Raw genomic sequence first — 20,341 nt, forward strand, 5'->3', positions numbered from 1 at the left:
AGCCTCATGCCAGTAGGGGATTGAGGGAGGAAGTGGAAGTGTATTGATTGGAAACAGCAGGGTCTCCACACCATCACAGAACAGCCCTCTATATGACACACTTTCAGATATTTGAAATGGAGGCATATTCATCACTACCCATTTAATTTAATATACACACTGGCAAATGCTGCTCCTGTTATTCTACTAGTTACTATAACACCAAAACAACAAGCTGAAAACAAAATAACAATTTGTCAAACCGTTCCATGCTTTGAATATCTACAGAGAAAAAAAATCATTAAAAAAGAACCCCTCAACCCTCTACAAAACAGGTATTACACTATATGGCAGTGTGTGGTATCTACAAAAGCTAGTTACATAAATGATTTGCCCTGGTTTGAATTTCAAACTGCGTCTCTGGCTGGGGTACCACAGAGGGGACAGAGAGAGAGAGATCGATGTAGCATTGACTGCAGCAGGATCCAGTGGAAAGCTGATGAACAGCCTGAGGCCCAACTACACAACGGACACAGACTCAACTCTGCGCTAATGCAACGATAGAGTAAGGGTTTTATTGTAGCGTCACTGCTTTAGCTGAACTGTTTGTTACATGTAGAGGTCTGAAAATGACACTCATAATTTATTGATGAGTCTATGGTGTCATTTCTCGATGTAGAGATATTCGTAAATGCCCAAGGGCATCATAAAACAAACTGAGCAAATACAATTCTAACATGATGTTTAACTATTTAGAGAAAGGTTCAAATTGGCATGAAATAGTTTGGAAACCTGCAGTACATATATTCGTATTAGTATATTATATCATTTTTACATTAAATCATTTTTATAATTATGCAATAATGATTTTGAATATTTTCTCATTTAATATTTTTTTAAGACATGTTACCTCAGAGAAAGGCCTCTGCCCTCCAGTGATGTGATGTTTTCATCTGATATGCTCTGGGCTGCACTAGGACCCTGAGGGCTGGAACTGATCTGATGTCGGTCTCCCGTTAGCTGGCAGTATATGTCCAAAAGACGCTCCACCACCACTGCCAGGTTAGGGTACTTCTTTATTAGGACCTGAACAGAGAGAAAAAAATAGAGACCGATTATCAAAAGAAAGAAAAATGTCATCAGGACCTAGAATAAATGCATATCATTGTAAAGGGACAGCTTGCCTGTTTAAGTTCCTCTCTGCTCATGTTGCCGATCTGCAGTTTACTCCAGTATTTGTCCAGAAGTGCAGCATGTGTACTCTGTGGACGATGCCAAGCTCCTCCACTGTAAAATGTCCTAAATAAAATGATTTTTATCATTAAATTTAGTTTAGAAATAATTCTTATATATATATATATACACACACACACACACACACTCACACAAAAGGACAAAATATCTTACCTTCGCGTTGCAAAAAACTGGAAAGCTGGGGCCATTTGAATACAGTCTTCGCGTCCTGGAATTGTCAATTTCTTGTTCTCCATAAGAGGGAGCAGAACCGATATCTACAGAGCAAATTACACTGGCATGATTAAATGTGGACTGATCTTATAATTATGAATCATACCATTTACCAAAATAAATATTTAATATATATATATATATATATATATATATATATAGTCCAGTAACTATATATAGTTAATTAAATCAAAATATTTAAATTACATTTTCAATGAAAAAAAAAGCAATGTTTTATTTATTGTCACTAACAAACTAATTCTGCACAATGATTATATGCAGTTGTGCACTGCCACAAGCTCACGCTAAATACAACAAATGCTACAAATCTGCAATAACTCAGTAATAAAAAATCGTTATGGACTTCTACAGTAGAGATGCGCGGATGGGCTATTATTTCATCCGCAACCGCATCACAAAACTCATCATCCGTCCGCCATCTATCCGCACCAACGTTTTTGACCAATTTTCAAAACCGCACCCGCCCGCCATCCGCTGATTGGGCGATACAAGGCGCTGCTGATGACAGCCGCGAGACTAGAAAGCTCTCAGAATATCAGCAGTGAACTCCGTCTCCGATCGGCGCGCAGGGACAAAAATGAATAAATAGCCTAAATTAAACGGACTTCGGCAAACCTGACCTTATCTGATAGGCTACTGTAGCCTACATTATTTTCATTGTAGCCTAATAGAAAACGCATTTTGGCACATAATTTCAACATGCTGCTATTGTATGGGGCGCCGTTTGTAAAGCGGCTCACGCTGAAAATAACAGCAACATTTTGTCACATTTAGCTATGTTTTATGTTTAAACATTTAACAATGTTTTAAAAACTAGTATCACATCACACACTTGTGATGCACCATATTATACGTACCCGTCTTGTGGCTGTCATGAACATAATCTGCTTCGCAGGTTTTGCAAATTACATAGCCTGCACTGGTGTCATCCTGATTTACCACTTTGTAAAACTTATTCCAGGCAACACTTTTCTGACCTTCTATTTCCTTTGTTTTTAATTCTCCTTTTTTGAGTTTGTCACGTACCTCCTTCACCGGCGTTGCCATCTCTGATAATAACAAGCAGTCTCTGCATAGACTCGACTAGCTGATGAAAATTTGACTATTTCAAAGTGTGCTCGATTTTTTTTTGGATGTAGGTATAGTCAGAGAACAATATTTAACAATGTATACATATATTTTTTCATTTGATTGGTTCAACCGCCCGCCACCCGCCTGAATTTAATTTTTTTTTAAAATTCGTCACGTCATCTGTCCGATCCGCGGTTTATCCGCGGAGTCGCGGCTGTAACCGCCAACCGGGCATCTCTATTCTACAGTCCTAATAGAAACATTTCTAAGAAAGACTGTATGTTTTTCATGTTTTTGTGGATTTGCCACCCACCACGTCCAAAGGAGCATGATCAATGTCCTCCAGCAGAATCCAATAACCTTTTGAGACCGCCTGGGTCAGGGATCCCGGCTGCCACACAAACTTTCCAGGAACATCTGTGCAGCGGTACATTCCCAGCAACATCTACAGAAAATAGAGGCATGAAAAAAAAATATATATATATATATATATAAAATATGGTAAAACTAGAAGCAGCAAGGTGAAAACAATGGAAATAATTTTCAAACATTTCAAAGTCAAGCAAATCTCACCTTACTGTCGGTCTGATCTCCGAGCTGAACTTTAAGTATGTCAGGGGCTTTATCATGCCCAGTGACAGCAGCTAGATATTCAACAAGAGCAGTTTTTCCACACCCAATTGGCCCTTCCAAAAGAATGGGTTTCTGGGATGCCACAGCCATGGCAAGTCGCCGTAGATTTTGACAAGTTGAATCCACCAGCACCAAATTCCTTAAACTTGTCTGATAACAACAGATGTAGTGAGATTACAATACAGACAATATTCTCCCACAATACACTAATAGAGGTATTGGGGGAAAAAACATATATTTCTAGTTATATTATATCTGGCTTTTATAAGCTTAATATTGTCTTTTTGAATGATTGTCTTGCCTGTTCATCCTGTCGAGGGGTCTGTCTAGGTAGAATCACCCCACACACCACAGTAACGCTCTGAGTCAGGTCTTCGGTCACCACCTGACCACGGGTGATCTTTTTAACTCTCTCTTTTCGCCATATTGCTGAGCCCTGATTGGCTAAAACTAGAGCCTTTTCTACTTCCAGCTGCTGTGTCTCCTCAAGTGATCTACAAAGATGTGATACTGTAATGTTGTTTAAGAGTTAACACAAGTGAGTAACTTCTGAACAATTCGAAAAAACTTACTTCATTTTCAAATGCATAATCTCTTCACTTGAAAGAACCTTCCTCAGAAATATTGTTTTCTGGTTGTCTGTCATGTGGGACACCAGGGCAAGGCACTGGGCAGTGTAGCTTAAAAACACACAGAATATATATATATATTTTTTTTTGTTAGCAAATAGATATTTAGATTCTGGTGAGAGCTTGTGACTGATCTACTCATTGCAATACCTTCTGACTATGACGTCACTGGTGAGAAGTTGTGAAACACAGGCACTCCAGTCCCACAGGACACGGAACTTCTCACAATCGCTCTGGAGGAAGCGGAGGGTGGCCCCCATCAGGTCCCGTAGTTTCATCCGTCTGGGCCCATACTGGATGGAGGCAGCCTCTTCACTGGTGAAGAACAGCCTCTGAAATACTGGGGGAGAGCTGCTGAAATACCTTGCTGCGAACCTGTGAGAAAACAATTCAAACTTGTTCATGGCATACTGGACATTTGTTCTGAAGTGGTAACAAAAACATCTGTTATCCACCATCTCATACTTTTTGACTAATGAATTCCCATGATCCTTAAATATGATTTATGTTTTTAAAGTCATTCAAATTCAGACCAGTTTGCTAACACATAATTTGGACTAATAAATTGGTTTAACAGATTTAAAAGTTTGTTCACAATTTGTTTGTTCCCAAATAAACAAATACTCCCATGACTTTTCCAATTGTATTATCGCCACTAAATTTCCATGTTTTAAAATGACCTGCTACTTCCAGGTTTTCCAAGATAAATGGGAACCCTGTTGTGAATAAATTCTGAAGAATTACTTACGCTTGAGCATCTGGACTGATGTTGAGAAGTTTGCTTAGAGTCACACACAAGCGCTCGTGGAGGTCATGATTCAGCCGGATGTCTACTTTGATCCTCGCAGCATTCCTCTCCAACAGGTCCAGGATCAGTGGTCGTAAGTGACGAGCAATGAGGAGAGTGTATTCCTTCTCCAACAGGAGCTGCGCAAGACATCCCAGTATACACTGCCTGTCCTGCTGGCTCCATATCTACAAGCAGAACGATTCATGCCAACTAAATAAATAATATTAAAGTATGCCTATGGAATCAAGCAAAAATCTAAACAGATCCTGCTGAATAAATTCCAACATTCATAGATATAATGAAATAATGTCTAATAATAATGAAGATGATGTTAATAAGCACAGGATGAGTTATGTGCAATAAAATCACATTTTGTAGTGCGTTATGTTGGAATTCCCATGTGGATACTTTTGGATTGGTTCCAAATAATGATAGATATTCAAGCATGAATTTATAACCCGGTTTATGTGCACATCAATGTAAGTGAATACTGTTGAAGGAAAGGTAATCAGTGGCTCTTCTATACTGCCTCTTGTATATTTGTCAAAATAATAAACTGTGGCAGCATGTTTCAACAACCTAAACTATTGAAACTATGTTGCAACAGCAACAGGACCAAAATAATCATTCGTGCTCGAAAAGAAGACTCGTTCCCTAATAGACTAATATGCAGAACACTTATATGTCAGTTATTTTTTTAAACTAATGAATATCATGTATAAACCACCAATGGAGCAGCATGTGTACTACAGAAACGTGGGACAGTGTGGTGTGACACACACGTTGTACTCTGCATGTGTTAAACAGATGAAAGCCTCTAATGACGGTCTTATAAAGTGCCCAGGAAATTCAGGCTCACCTGTTTTGCGAGGTACTTGCTGAGTTCGTTGTGACTTTTCTCGATATGTCTTGAGATTGCACCCAGAGACGTCAGGCTCAACTCCAGGTTTTCCATTCTATCATTTGTCGTGATTATAGGGATTTCCGACGATGTCTCTGCGGCTGGCAAAGGCTTTAATATTCCAAGTATTCTACGTGATGGGAACCATAAGACTCATCACTCGCTTGGCTGTCCAGGTTGTACACAACACAGCGAGCACGTTCCCGTCAGTATTAAAATCCCTGTCCACATGTGAGTAAATGACGAGCACTTCCGGGTCATTCGACTGTCGCGGAGCTCACGCTCCCTGAGCAGCAAACTAACTTCAAAGAGATGTTTCTGTGCGAGGATTTCGCATTAAAACGCATAGATAATTTCGACTAAATATGTTATTTTGGGCGGCACCGTTCTTAAGCCTGTGTGTGTCCTACAGCTGTATTTAATGTAAATGGATTTCATCAAATTTGTTCAATCAACAACACAGAGCTGTGTAACCTTATTTTAGAAACATTTAAGACACAAACAAGATAACTGTAGCCAATGTTTGAAATAAGGGCCATGTATATTATTATTATTATTATTATTATGGAACATGTTTTGTTTAGAGGTTAGATTTAAGCTTTATTGATTATCGTTGCAATCTATAATAGTATAATATTTGTCAAACAATGACCATAAGAATTTAAAGGACATTTTTTATTTGGATTATTTTATCAAAATATTTACTGTAAATGTTAATAATTGTTGTACTTAATGTACTAAATAATTGAACAAATGAACATTCTATTATTTTGACATTTGCGTAAAAAACATGAAATTTAGCTAAGATTTTATATATTATCTTTTAGGAAAGGAGAGACCGCGGGAAAATTACGTCACTTCCTTTTTGGCGAATGTGAACGGTGTAAGGATGGCGCGGACCTGGTGGAAATATGCTTCAAGATTTTTTTTAATCGCTGTCTACAAGCAAGTTGAAAGTTGCTAATTGACTGCAAATTATATTTTATGAGCGCGATAGCATGGGTGTCACATCCTGAACTCCGCTGTACAGTGTTTGGTCCATCTTACTGTTTTATATCCGCCTGTTGTCGTTTGCTCACTACCAGAGATACAGGTATTGTTCATATACTTTCATTTAATTTCACTTTGTACACATACTATACTAATAAATAATGAATTTTGATCGCTTTACTTCGTCGGTGTTTGTGTAAAACCCGTGATCTTACAGTTGAAAGTATATTTTGTGTAAGTATAGTGGATTGTTTTGTGTGTGATTTATTACTTTTTCACCTTAATATTAAGTTGACTCTTGTTTTAATATAGCATAAAATTTGCATTACTTCAGTACAGTGTTTCTTCAGTAAATGACAGGAAGTGGTGTAGTTGAAGTGACACTTGCCCATTGTTGCTGTTATTGTGACTGTTTTCAGGAACTTCTTGTACTATTTTCTGTTTTTCATTAGCTAACTGAAAATGGATTTAATGGATGAACTTCGTGGAGATCGTATTGATCAGCCCTCAGGTAAGACTATAGCTCAACAGATGTACTTTATTTTCACATATTTAACATGTTTTCTGGTAGGATCAGTTGAGTACTATTGTATTATCAATTATCTGTATGGGTCTAGCATTTATTGCGGCTTTTATCACGAAGTTATAATGTAGATTGATCTTAGATCTACAATAAATACTTTAACAGACCACATTCTTGTCTATATACGAAGAGTTCAGATGCAAAAGCCTCTAAGTGCCATTTCAAATGGCACTTAGAGGCTTTTGCATTTGAATTCTTCATACATTTATTTTCAGGAATGTATTGTTCTACTGTGTCACTGCAATAATACTTTCAGTGTATTCTTGATAACACTGTCATCATAGCAGATCATCTACTTTACTAATAATTTCACAAGACCATAGACAAGTCAGGCAAAATAAACTAAATGTAGATATTTGCACTACATGCATGAGCAGTACAACAACTGCATTTGAAATTGAGGCCATTTAGTCCACCTGAGTGTGCTTTCTAATATTTGTTTCGACAGGCCAATTTTAAAATACAAAAAATCATATGAAAATTTTAATTGAAGTGATTTTAGTGTTTCTTCATCTAGAAGAATTGGCTGAGCCTTAAAAAATGTCATGTGGTGTGAGTTTTTGTAAATAATGATCTAATTTTTTGATAAGATCATTGGTCACACCACATGAGTGGTCGCTCCAAATGACACAAAGACCTTATATAGTTAAAAATCTATTTAAAGAGATCAATGAACAATACATTTTATACAAAAATAGATTTAAACCAGATTTTACACAAATTTCACAGAATTTTCCTGAACACAAACATTTTATAAACATTTTCTTTTTATAAAAATCACATCGCAAACATAAGTGCACCATTTCATTTAACTTGACTTCGAATTTATTTCTAACAAATAATAATGTTATAGATATAAATACAAGTATTGTATACAGGTAACATTTGGGGTCAATAGTTTTTTTAAGTAATTAATACTTTTATTAATCAAGATCACATTAAATTGATAAAAAGTGACAGTAAATATATTTAGGCTATAATGTTACAAAAGATTCTGTTTCAAATAAATGCTGTTCTTTTGAACTTTCCATTCATCAAATAATCCTGACATAAAATGTATCACAATTTCCACAAAAATATGAACATTGATAATAATCAGAAATGTTTCCTGAGCAGCAAATCATTATATTAGAATGATTTCTGAAGGATCATGTGACACTGAAGACTGGAGTAACGATGCTGAAAATTCAGCTTTGATCACAGGAATAAATTACAGTTTACTGTATATTCACATAGAAAACAGCTATTTTAAACTGTAATAATATTTCACTCTTCTCCTAGCAAGGTATACCGCTCTTGCTGCAGGGTCAGAATTTTTTACTTCGCTTGGCAGTGGCATCTGGTAAAATAGATTAAAATAGTTTTAAATAAATAAATAGGCTAATACATTACTAATAAATGCATAATTACTAAACTGAAATTACATGGTCTAAATTATTTTTGTGCACTTTTCTAATATTGTACAAAGAGTAAACATAAACCGTCTGAAATATAAAAATAAAAATCTATTCCAAATGATACTAAATTAAAGTACTTGTTGTATATAAACCGTCAATTGAATATAAAAGCACAAAAACAGCCAATCTAGGACATATATCTATCATGGAAAACCGTCTCACCACATGATATTTGGTAGCACCACATGATATTTTCAAATTCAGTCAAAATTTACAGGCACAGAATTGGCCACCTAAACAAAACAAGCTAGCTTCCCACAAAAAAAGGTCAATATGAAATTTATAATAAAAATATATATTTGTAGAAATAACTTTAATATTATTTTTTTTGGAGGTCATACCACATGACATCCAAATGTGGTAACTACATACCAACCATTACAAAGTTGTTGTTGTTTTTTTCAATTTGAGAGATTTAAAAACCAGCTTGCTGCTTCCATGGGTCCTTGGTAAATTGGTATATGATGTAACTTCCTGTGTTTGAATAGTTTTCAACATAAAAGTCTCAAAAATGGTAGTTCCTTGATGGTCGCACCACATGATATTTCATAAAATGGACATCATCGGACAAAGTTTGTTTGTATATTATGATGGAAATATAAATACAAATGCTTAGATTTTTTTTTACAGGATTACAAAACACTTTGGAAATCATGCCAAATAGTGCAGAAAATAAATGTAGATTAATTTCAAAGACATTTTCAAAACAGAAGTTATGGCCGGACTGTTGCACCACATGATATTTTGACACTTTAAATAACAAAAAAATTACAAATAACTAAAGGTTTTTGAAAAGTTAAAGTGAGTACATACATGGGAGAGGTACTACAAATATACAGTATAATTTTATGCATTTAAATACGTTTTTACCTGGAAAAAATGCAATCGGACAGAAAATGTAGGCATCACGATTTGATCCAGATAATGTTGTTTGGTTTACCTTTTTTGTTTTATTCCCCAATTTCTTGTCTTAACAGGTTCAGGCCTCAGCTCTGTGTAAACAAAACATACATGTATTGGACAGGTGTATATGCTGGAATTGTTTTCATTATGACTGTATCAGTGTTTGTATTTGATACAGGTAAATCTCTGCATTACAATGAGGACTCAGTGGACATTTACTCTGGCCTGGAGAACAGCCCTAAGGGTGATGGGCACAGAGGTGGGTTTCGTTAAAGGGACACTTCACCCATTTGCATTAAGCTTTGTATTGTTAGAAACCAAGTCATATATTATAATGATCGTGGATTTTTCCTTTATTTTTCCCTGAGATGGGAGAAATAAGGATTTAAGTGTTTTACTTCCTGCTTATTATGACGTAAAAATCGTAATTTTGCGTCATAATAAGCAGGAAGTCACATTTCATTGAAAAGTGTAGAGACTACAAACAGTAGCTCATCATTTATTCAGGGGGAGGGGCCCACTCACGCTACAGACCTATTACAGATCAGTGGGTGGGACTTAACTTGCCGAAACGAATAGCAATATCCACCATCTTGTTTGGAAGCTAAGCTAACAAGCGCTGTGGAGCCAGATGGGAAGTTACGACAATGATGGAAGGAAATAAACATGATATGCAAGAAAAGATGATTTTGAAAGTCTTCTGCTCAAATCCGATTTTCGTGGCTATCTTTACGAGCCGCAATACAGCGAAGTGTCAGATTGCAGACACGAGCGGGTAGAACGACAGGACCAGTCTGCCTCAACTCGAGCCAGTGTGGGCTCCTCGTCCGCGACAGGCAGGTCTTCTGCATCGGCTGCAGAAGCGGCAGCAGCCGCGCCCTGTTGCTCCATCAGCCAAATCAGAAGACCTGCCTGTCGCGGACGAGGAGCCCGGACTGGCTCGAGTTGAGGCAGACTGGTCATGTCGTTCTACCCGCTCGTGTTGGCAATCTGACGCGAGCGGGTAGAACGACATGACCAGTCCGCCTCAACTCGAGCCAGTGCGGGCTCCTCGTCCGCGACAGGCAGGTCACGGTCTCGCGTTCTACCCGCTCGTGTTGGCAATCCGACTGAAATATCCAGCTCCAGATTGCCAGTACTGCGGGCACCAGTAAGTTGAGGAAGCTCAGGAGGAACTATTGTTGTTTACTACTTTTATTGTTATCATAATTATTTTTGTTGATATCATTATTGAAATAAATGGTTCACATTTACGTTGTTTTCCTTATTAGTGTTTTATTCCACGTGTATGTTAGATAAATTTGGACGACCAACATTCATCAGTGGAATTAATGTTACTAACCTACTGTTACCTTACATGATAATATATAACAAAATAATGGTCATGCCTACATATTTTTATTCTTATTTTGCAAATCCAAATTGCATTACAATGTTCGGACTGAACATTCAACATAAATAGAAACGAGGAGTAATTCAATAATGATTTCGGCAACAAACTAGATTTTTTTTCTGTGAAATGAATTTCAAACTCTGGCGGCACCCAGCCTTGTAGATGGTAGAGTGCTTTCTCTGAATCTGATAGGCGGATACCTCCTCAGCATTGTTCTGGATTAGTGGGAGTGGCTTGCGGAGCTGTGCAATGTGGTGCATTGTGGGAGTTGTGGTTTTCAGTACAAATGCGCCCTAAAGTTACTTTCTGTCTTTACTCGGTCAAGAAGGCACCAAATTCGAAAATTGTATTATATTTCGACTACATATATGACCCACTTTCAATAAAGATGAATGTTCCCACGGGTGAAATGCTCCTTTAATGAGTCTTGAATTGAGTACATCATATTTTATAGTTGTTTATAGTAATTTGTTCATGTATGAGTACCAGAGAAATAGAAGGATACAATGTTTTAGATTGTAATAACTGTTGTATTGTCATTTTTTCTATTAGGTGAAGTCAACCCGTTCATTTCCCCACGAACAATGGAATCAATGGATATATATGAGGAACTTATCAGGGAAGAACAAGAAGAAAAGGAGGCAACTTACAATGAGGTCTGTAAATTAAATGTACAATGAGGTCTTGTAACTTGAACTCTAAACTTTGAATATGGTTGCATGGCTTGCTATTGGTTTGGTTTTGATTTTGCTTTAAATGTTAAGAAATTGACAGAATATTTACATTGTCTCATTGTACTTATCTTTTATTACAGCTAAAGCAAAAATTTGATGATGCACAAAAACAAGTTAATGAACTGCTCTCAAAGTTACAGCTACTGCAGACAAAGGTGTGTTTACATTTTTAATGGTTGTTATATAGTGATACATAATGAATACCAAAAACTTGGAATAAAGAGTCTGTTTTTTTGTACTTCATATTTAAAGAATTCAAGTTTGAGCAGTGAAAACATACTTCTGAAGAAGAACATTTGTTCTCTCGTCAAGACTGCTAGAATGGAGATTGTGCGTAAGGATGAGGAGATTAGCAGACTCAGCAATAGGTAAAAACTTTAACTCTGGTACTGAGATCAGCAAACAGATGATGGACCCTGGCTTGTGTCAGGATTGGATGGATTTATGTAAAAGTCACTTCCCTGTTTTTTTTTGTATGTTGCCATCACAGGTCCAGTCGAGGAAGTTATGGTCAAAATTTCCGTCGATCTCAAATGGAAAGTGGTCCAGCAAACACAAGGCACAGTTTGAACAATCCTTCAAGTTCTGTTTTAGGATCACAAGGTGCTAGACAAGATAATACTATGAATGAATTAAATCAACACAAGGGCAGAAACACTGTGTCGGATCACCCTGCATATCCGCCAACTGCAGCACCACAACCATTTGAGGTGCTCCAGAGATGCCCTAGAACTGATCTTGAAAGTCCTCTGAACTGTCAGAATAAATCTGCTGAAACCCTGACTGTCCAACCAGAGCAAGACTACGAACCTTACAGAACATCAGGGAGTATAAAAAATCCCCCCACAGTTGCAGATGTCTCGAATGCTCCCAAAACGAATAACTCTGGACCGAGAGCTCCCGATACAACTACTAATTGTCGATTCAGTAGCTTGAAGGGAAATAAGAACCCTCCCTTAAAACATATAGGCAGTCTAGAAAAACCACAGAATTGCACAATAACTGAAAAAGAGCTTGCAAAAGATAGTTCTGTGTCTAGTGAAAACAGAAATCAGCAGCCTGAGGTTCCAGTCGTTCGTACTAGTTCAGAACAATCGATAAGCCCTTCCTCCCTGTCACACAAAGCCTTGCCACCTGTCCCTTCACAGCCATCTAAAAGTTCAGTTAAGACAGCTGCAGATGTGGAGACACAGAGTCAAGGACACATGCATAATCAAAATGCAGACAGAACTAGCAGAGAAGCAAGACACTCTGGCTTGAGAAGTACAGATTGTACTGTGGTGGATGAAGAAAGCCATTCCCAAAACCACAAATGGAAGAAAACAGATTCAAGTAGCCATAGAAGGAAAGAGAAGAAAAGTTCCAGTACAGCGAGGAGGAGCAGCAGAATGGAAAGAAGCAGAGACCATGAACAAAAGAGGCCAAAGGAGAGTGAGAGGAGTAAAAGAGGTGAGGGTAACAACTGCAGTAGTAGTAGAGAGAGAAGCAGTAACATATCAGTCAAAGAGTATGAGCGAAGGAGTACAAAGGAGATGGCTAATAAAAATAAAGATGAAGATAAAAGATCTAAGAAACAAGTTGATGTCTTTGACAGTAGGCAAGCTTTTTCTTCTCCCAAACTTGATTCTCAACGAAAGGATGTTTATAAGGGCAAATCATCAAGCAGAATCGATGAGCCATCAACAAAAAGCAAACGGTCTCATTGCTATGATAATTCTAGAATGGAGGATTTGAAATGCCCTGTCAAAAATGGAAGTTCTGAAAAGAACTGTTTTGAAGAGAAGGGTATAGTCAAGGACAGAGAAAGAAAAAGAGGTGGACATTTGAAGGAGCATAGGGTGCAGAAGCATGGAGAATCAAAACATTTTCTTACTAAAGATGACAGAAAGAACTCTCGTAAAAAACACAAAAATGCCAGAAAAGATCAAGATAGTAAGACTGAAAAGGACAAACATCTTGAATCTGTTCATGCAGAGTCACCATCAGTGGTAGCTGTCAGCATAAATCCCTGCCAAACATCCGAGGATAATAGTCCAGACAGAAAACTGAGTTTCATGGAGACATTGAACCTCACCCTATCGCCTCTTAAAAAACAGAAGCAGTCCTCTGAATCCACAGAAGCCATTGGAGCAGCATCTGAAGATGCCTCCTCATATAACAGCAGATTATCCGACGCTGGGGAGGAATTCTATGTCATAGATGAATTAAAGAACAGCCAGCAGAGCGATGTGGAAATGGATAAGAACCCTGAGGCCACAACTGCAGGGGAAAAAGAAGACTTTACCAGTTCTTGTAAACAGTCTAGACAAGTTTTTGATCTCTTCACAGCTGTAGCTTCTGAGAAGCTCTCAGCAGAAGAAACAGATATGGAGGTACAAGAAGAGAATGCCACTGAAAGTCAAGAGGCTGTGGACAAAGTGCCATGGATTGTTAAAACCTCAGAGGAGAAAAGAGGCAAGACTTCAGATTCCAATGTGTTAGACAAAGACTCATTATCAAAATTAACCCTTACAAGAGAGTCTCCAAATCGTGTCTGTGAGAATGACACAGAAGACTCTCTGGGAATTATTAATAATGCCATTGTCTCTATCACTTTGCCCTCTAAAACATCAGAAGTGGTAGTTTCAGATAATACTCCTGATTCAATAGTTGATGGTTGTCAGCAACAAGATCATTTTGCCACTTTGTCTGAGGAGACTTCTCACATGGAAATCCAAAGGAATCCTCAGGCCAACTCTCAAGATTTACTACCAGCATCAAAAGGGATTTGTCAAGATGATGTGTCATGCTCTGACAAGGCACAAAGTATTCCTAATATTAATTCTTCTGGGAGATCTATCAACATGGAAGTTTCGTCTAGTACAATTAGTGTAGATCTAGGTGACCCAAGCAAAGTTATTTGTGATGTTGAACAAGTGGGCACTTCAAAACAGGACAATAAGAGAGCAGGGGAAACATTTGAATATTCAAAATCAATTAAAACACAGCACACATCTGAAAATTTGAAAATATCTGAAAAATCCCATCAAAGTCCATTATGGAGTCAGAACACTATGGCTCCAAATAATAGCACCACTGTTGAAGAGGATACCATGTCGTCATCACAACCTGGTTTCTTAGAGCCAGATTCCACAGAAAAAGAAGAACAGGACACAAAGTCCTTGAACCCTGTTGTGCTTTGCCATGATGAAGACTCCATGATGCTTACCCTGAGGAACATCAGAGTTATTCCAGAGCCCATCAGCCCTCTCACAAGCCCAGTCCGTCAGGTGAAAAAAATGCAGCCTCAGCCTGCTGAGAAGCAACCACATGTCAAAAGTCTTAACAAAGGTAAGTGTTTGTTTTGTTTTGGTTTTGTTTTTGATAGTAATGCTTTGTTTAACATTGTAACCCCTGGTTTCACAGACAAGGCTTAAGCTAGTCCCAGATCAAGATGCATGTTTGAGCTGTTTTAACTGAAAGCAAGTTGCACTGATATATCTTAAAATATGTCAGTGCCATTGTTTTGTCTCAAGATCCAAACCATTAATGTTTTTTTCCTGGCTTAGTCTCTGTGAAACCCGGCCTATGTTTCCCATGATTGCCAAAATTTCACTAATTATTCTATGAATATTTGATTGAAATGCATGTTTGCGTGACTCTTGCAATAATTGGCCCAACAGGTTAATGTGTACATCTTGCTAATGTTAATCTCTTTATTTCTTTTCAAGATCTCTCAACTGTAACAACTGGCAGTGATAAGGATAAAGTAAATATGGACATGAACAAGGAGAATAAATCACCTGACTCTTCTGTCACAGCTTCTTCCAACAAAGGGACAAAAGATGCCCTATCGGCTTCTGGAACTGAGGAAGATGAGCTGGAGGATGGTGAGATAGTGAGTGAGAGTGAAGAAGAGGGACCTCTGTTTATACAGACTCCTCCAAGAGAAAAGGAAAAACCAACCTCAGGGACTCCAAGTCCAAAGCTATCTGCAGTTCGGAAAAGAGTGTCCCAAAAGAAATCTTGCGCCCCTGCTAAATATTCAGAGCAAAGCAAGTGTTCAAAGTCGTCTGCTTCTAACGACAGTCCCACCTCTAGTAAGAGACGCTTTAAAACTGTCAGCCCACCATTCAAAGCAGCGGTCTATACGCTAGATGGATTTATGGACATGTTAGGATCTATTCGAGTTGAGTTGAGGAAAAAGTACATGAAGCTTCAGAAAAATGTCACTAAGACTGCCTTCTGCTGTATAGTGGATATGTCTCATGCCTCTTTTACAGAATTTATCAATGCGGTTGACATGGATAAGTTGTGCTGCCAAGGTAATGACATCAAAGTTAGACTAAATAAGATTATTTCGTCAATAATGAGCAAGGTCAGCAAGAATGGCATCGTCAATCGTATCTTTGAGCAGAGAGCTGGAGACCTCAAGCAGAAGTTGTGGACATTTGTGGATGGGCAGTTTGATTTCTTGTTCAAGGAACTGAAGACAGCACTCAAAAGTGAGTCTGAGCCTTCCAAGAATGTATCAAATGAAAATAAAAATGCAACCCTTAAAAGAAAAGAGGATGAAAGTGAGGTGGTAGGAAAAGTACCATTTAGCACACCTGGGCATCTTTACAGTGTCAAGTCAAAAGTTGACACAGGAAGTTTCGTCAGAGAGTCCCCTGCAAATAATCTGCCTCGCAGGGGCCTTGGGAGCCGAGGTAAAAACATTAAAGCTGTCATGAATGAAGACGATCAGCCGGCAAAGGTGACGACATCACAACAGCTTCCTACTTCATCCTCTGAAAGGTCTTTCCACAAAGGTACCTCAGAATCTGACAATAGAATCTCTTCCTATGTCCGACGTCTCTCCCATAATGGATCGATTCAGGATAAGTCAGACTTTGAAATTCTAACTGAGCAGCAGACATCAAGCTTAACCTTCAACTTGGTCTCTGACTCTCAAATGGGAGAGATATTCAAGTGTCTTTTGCAAGGGTCTGATTTGCTTGAATCCAGTGTACCTGTTGGTGACAATACAAGTTGGCCACTCAGCACACCTCGAAAAGAAGGGCTTCCAGGGGATAGTTTGATTGGGATTATGACCCCTAACAAGACAACCCCATCTAAATTAATCACATCCTGGTCTTCCATTTCCCCCTTCAAGTTTGCTTCAAACAGCAAAATGCTGGTAGACCCAGCAATTCTCGATGAGAGCTGCTTGTTAGAAGTTCCCTCTAATTCTGAACCATGCCAGCTTCCTCTTCAGTCAACTGTAATCTCTCAAAGGTCCTTCTCTATCTTGGCGGAAGATCTAGCTGTGTCCCTTACCATTCCCTCACCATTAAAGTCCGATAGTCACTTGAGTTTTTTGCACCCTGGAACTGGACAGCCATTATCTGCCCCAGACAGTGTCCTCAGTGCCCATTATAGTGAAGACGCTCTTCTTGATGGAGAAGATGCCACTGAACAGGACATCCACCTTTCTCTAGACACCGACAACTCCAGTTGTGGGTCGAGTCCCAGCAGGACATGGGAGGGCTCTGATCCATCCGGGTTCCAATTCCAACCTAATTTACAAATGCAGGCTGTGGTAATGGAGAGGTCAAATGATCATTTCATTGTGCGAATAAGACGGACATCTACTGGCCCAATTGAAAGTAAACAAAATGAAGGGAAAGCAGTACCAGCATTACCTGAATGTTTAGAGCCATCTCTCGAGCCTACTCTTGCTCTGACCCATGACGACTTGGGTCCTGAACCTGGAGAGATGTTGAACAAAAGCCCAACCAAGGTAAACGAGTCATGTCACATTGCAGATAAAGCAAGAGAAGCTCAACAGTCAAGCCAAAAATCCTCACCTGAAGGTGCTTGTGATGACAACTTGTCCTGCAACAATACTGAGCCTGTTTCCATAGAAGCATTCGTTACTGCTCCTGAGCAAAGCAGTGCAACAGAGGCTGAAACATCAGAGAAGATGTCAGGAAATGTAAGGAACACAACTCAGAGCCCAAGTGCACCAGAGTCTAAATCCAAGAGGGTGTCAAAGAAACGCAAGGAGCACCAATCGGAGCACCAATCGGAGCACCAATCGGAGCACCAATCGGAGCACCAATCGGAGCACCAATCGGAGCACCAATCGGAGCCAAGGGCAAAGCGCCAAAAGGTAGAAAAATTTCAAGATAAACATTCCAAGTCCAGGCATAAGAAAAGGTCAAAATCCTCCAAAGAAAAAGGCTTAAAAACTGCAATACCCCAGGTGTCCCCTAGCAGCCTGTCTGCTAAGAATGTGATCAGGAAGAAAGGGGAAGTGGTGGTGGCATGGACCAGGTGAGTTGAATGAATTTCCACTCCCGTTTTGGGTTATTAATTCTGTGTGCATAATGTGTGTTTGTGTACTTAAGTTTAAGAAACCAATAAAAAAAAGCTGATGTCTTTTAAAGGGATGAAGATCGGGACATACTCATCGAGCTTAAAATGAAGGGGACTTCACCCAAGACATTTGCTGCTCTGTCGAAAAGGTTGAAGAAGTCAACAGAGCAGGTATGCTTTGTTATTGTGTTCTTTAATGACGTCAGCTAACTGCTTTGTCGTAAACTAATGATCGCTGTTCTTTGACAGGTTGAGGAGCGATTCTCTCAATTGATGAAGCTATTCAAGAAGAAAGAGAAAATGGAGAATTGATCGAACAAGAATGAAATTGAACAGACTTTACAAAGAAGTCTATGAAGATTTCAATGCGTGCCTCAGCATCCAACGGCAGAAATATAATACATTGAATATGAAAATCAGTGTATTATTATATCTGTTAATGTTGTCCATCTGTTTGAAAAAGCACTTACAGTTGTAACTCACCAAAAGATCTGCAGTAAATGGTATACAGTTATTTTATTTTTCTTTAGTTAACATTCAGTGTTAAAAAATTCATAATTACTGCAAACCAGACACCAATCAGGCAATATTTTAGAATATATTAACTAGAGAAACATTTGCAGTGTGGTCTACTCTGAAATTTACATTAATCTGTGTCAAGGAAATAAACAGACACCACAAAGTAGATAAATGACGTTTCATGGTATTTTCAGTGCTTAAAGCCCTGTATGATGCCTTAGAATTTGTTTTTCATTATTTTGGCAAGTTGGTCATTGCAGTACTATGGTACTACAGTTGTCGTGTTTTTATGCAATTAAATGAACAAAAAAAAGTATTTAAAGGACATTGTAAGTTGATTTTTGAGATATTTGCAATGCTTTTTAAACCTACCTCTGAACTACAAACGTTTTTAAATCTTAAACCTAAATGCTTATAGGCCTCAAGTTTTGATCACTTGGATTTTGTTTTCATTTTGGTTATGTGAATGAGGTGGGTGTAGGTGTAACTTTGCTCTAAATGTAGAGATGGAAAAGATTAATATTAGTATTTTAACTTCTTTTTTTTTGTTTTGGTCTGCAGTTGTCAGGATTTAAATTTTCAATCTTTGTTCCATTAGTCATCCTGAAAGATTTGATATTTTCATATTGATGACTTAAGAGTAACATTAAGAGTACCAGTTTTATTTTATTTTTTCTAGGTGATGAATGAGGGGAGTATTCCCTTGTGTATATATTTGTAAAGTTGGATTGAACAAAGATTTTTCTATGATCGTTTTTTTTTTTAAACAATTTTTATTTTTTCTCAAAGAGAGAGAAACCTAAATGTGGGGAAAATACCTTGTATGTTGTTTGGAAATACATTTTGTAAATATTTGTAAGTTCTGACAAATTTTGAAATAAATCTTATTTATGAAATATTATGGCAAGTTCCTTTTGAGATGAATATTTAGCAGTTTTCAAACTGCATCGAAGACTTATCTAAACTTTGGGATCTCTTTTTTTGGATTAGTCAATTCAAAATAACATTTACCATATCACCGGATTATATACTGTCGGAAACCAATTTGATATAAAATATCAAAACAATGGCAAACAGTTCCTATCAATAATATATCACCATCATGTTTAGGCTTACTATTGTATTTTGTACTATCACAGGGGATATAAATACAGTGATTTATTGAACAATTCCAAGCTCACTGACAATACTATTGTCCAGGCAGAAGTGAGATATTTAGGTCACTGTCTGGCAGATGTTAACCTTAGGCTACTTTACCTCTGAAATCAGTGTTGCCAAGTCCGTGGTTTTCCCGCGGAATTGGGCTACTTTTACACTGTTGCCGCAGGCGGAACTCGATTGAGCAAGATTTGGCCGTTATCGGGAGGGTTTTGAATAGCAAGAGGGCTGGTTTTGTTATGCAAACCTGGCAACCCTCTCTGAAATCTAGATTTAATTTTTGTTCACACTGATGTAACCAAACTGAGTGTGTAACCAAAATTCGCATCACTTTAGGCTACATCTAGCCAAAATTCGTCACATTTTTGTAGATACACACTACAACCTGTTATTAAATCTGAACTTTGTGAACTACCAAACACCTATAGTGAAGTGTTTGGTATGCAATTGTTAAACTCCACAGTGAATTACATTTCTATCTGCGCTAAGCTACAGCTAGCTTACATTCTTGAAGGTGGTTTTCAGCTTCTCTCTTACATCACCCTCAGACTAGCCAAAAATAGCCCTCAAAGCATTAGACTATAAAATCGGACATGACACATTGATCATCATGTCTCGCCTAGACACAAGTGCTATATGTTCAGAGTGGAATCTGGCTTATTGCTTACTGAATACTGCACAGTATGGCTACATACTTTTCATACTATTTTTAAGAATTAGTGAAACAGTATTATGAAACAATACATTTTTCAAGAAGCAGTATGCTACATTGCT

The 20,341-nt window shown here is 38.0% G+C and overlaps 2 protein-coding genes across 2 annotated transcripts in view; one reads left to right on the forward strand and one right to left on the reverse strand.

Moving 5' to 3' along the window:
* mdn1 (midasin AAA ATPase 1) overlaps nucleotides 1–5,733 on the reverse strand; it is a 62,834-nt gene extending 57,101 nt beyond the window's left edge. Inside the window, exons 1-10 of the mRNA XM_056259855.1 lie at nucleotides 5,450–5,733; nucleotides 4,549–4,775; nucleotides 3,951–4,175; nucleotides 3,744–3,851; nucleotides 3,473–3,665; nucleotides 3,112–3,321; nucleotides 2,852–2,983; nucleotides 1,387–1,490; nucleotides 1,164–1,278; nucleotides 890–1,065 (exon numbers count right to left, since the gene is read on the reverse strand). Coding sequence (XP_056115830.1) covers nucleotides 890–1,065; nucleotides 1,164–1,278; nucleotides 1,387–1,490; nucleotides 2,852–2,983; nucleotides 3,112–3,321; nucleotides 3,473–3,665; nucleotides 3,744–3,851; nucleotides 3,951–4,175; nucleotides 4,549–4,775; nucleotides 5,450–5,545 — 1,586 coding nt within the window. The 5' untranslated portion in view covers nucleotides 5,546–5,733. The remainder of the gene's footprint in view (nucleotides 1–889; nucleotides 1,066–1,163; nucleotides 1,279–1,386; nucleotides 1,491–2,851; nucleotides 2,984–3,111; nucleotides 3,322–3,472; nucleotides 3,666–3,743; nucleotides 3,852–3,950; nucleotides 4,176–4,548; nucleotides 4,776–5,449) is intronic.
* Nucleotides 5,734–6,345: 612 nt separating this feature from the next.
* On the forward strand, nucleotides 6,346–18,955 carry casp8ap2 (caspase 8 associated protein 2). Its single transcript, XM_056259858.1, has 11 exons — nucleotides 6,346–6,584; nucleotides 6,934–6,992; nucleotides 9,603–9,683; nucleotides 11,370–11,473; nucleotides 11,632–11,706; nucleotides 11,804–11,919; nucleotides 12,042–14,881; nucleotides 15,262–17,602; nucleotides 17,669–17,848; nucleotides 17,962–18,061; nucleotides 18,140–18,955. Exons 2-11 carry the CDS (start codon nucleotides 6,944–6,946, stop codon nucleotides 18,200–18,202), a joined length of 5,949 nt encoding a protein of 1,982 aa, XP_056115833.1. The 5' UTR covers nucleotides 6,346–6,584; nucleotides 6,934–6,943; the 3' UTR covers nucleotides 18,203–18,955.
* The last annotated feature ends 1,386 nt before the right edge of the window (nucleotides 18,956–20,341 follow it).

Source organism: Rhinichthys klamathensis, unplaced genomic scaffold (assembly GCF_029890125.1).
Source record: "Rhinichthys klamathensis goyatoka isolate OS25496 unplaced genomic scaffold, OSU_Roscu_1.1 h1tg000170l_1, whole genome shotgun sequence".
Classification (NCBI taxonomy): domain Eukaryota; kingdom Metazoa; phylum Chordata; class Actinopteri; order Cypriniformes; family Leuciscidae; genus Rhinichthys; species Rhinichthys klamathensis.

Bases quoted from the DNA above. Each gene is read 5' to 3' on its own strand.
- casp8ap2 (XM_056259858.1), top strand. From the start codon at position 6,944: ATGGATTTAATGGATGAACTTCGTGGAGATCGTATTGATCAGCCCTCA. The intron at 6,993-9,602 runs GTAAGACTATAG...TATTTGATACAG, and splicing joins TCGTATTGATCAGCCCTCAG to GTAAATCTCTGCATTACAAT. The intron at 11,920-12,041 runs GTAAAAACTTTA...TTGCCATCACAG, and splicing joins ATTAGCAGACTCAGCAATAG to GTCCAGTCGAGGAAGTTATG.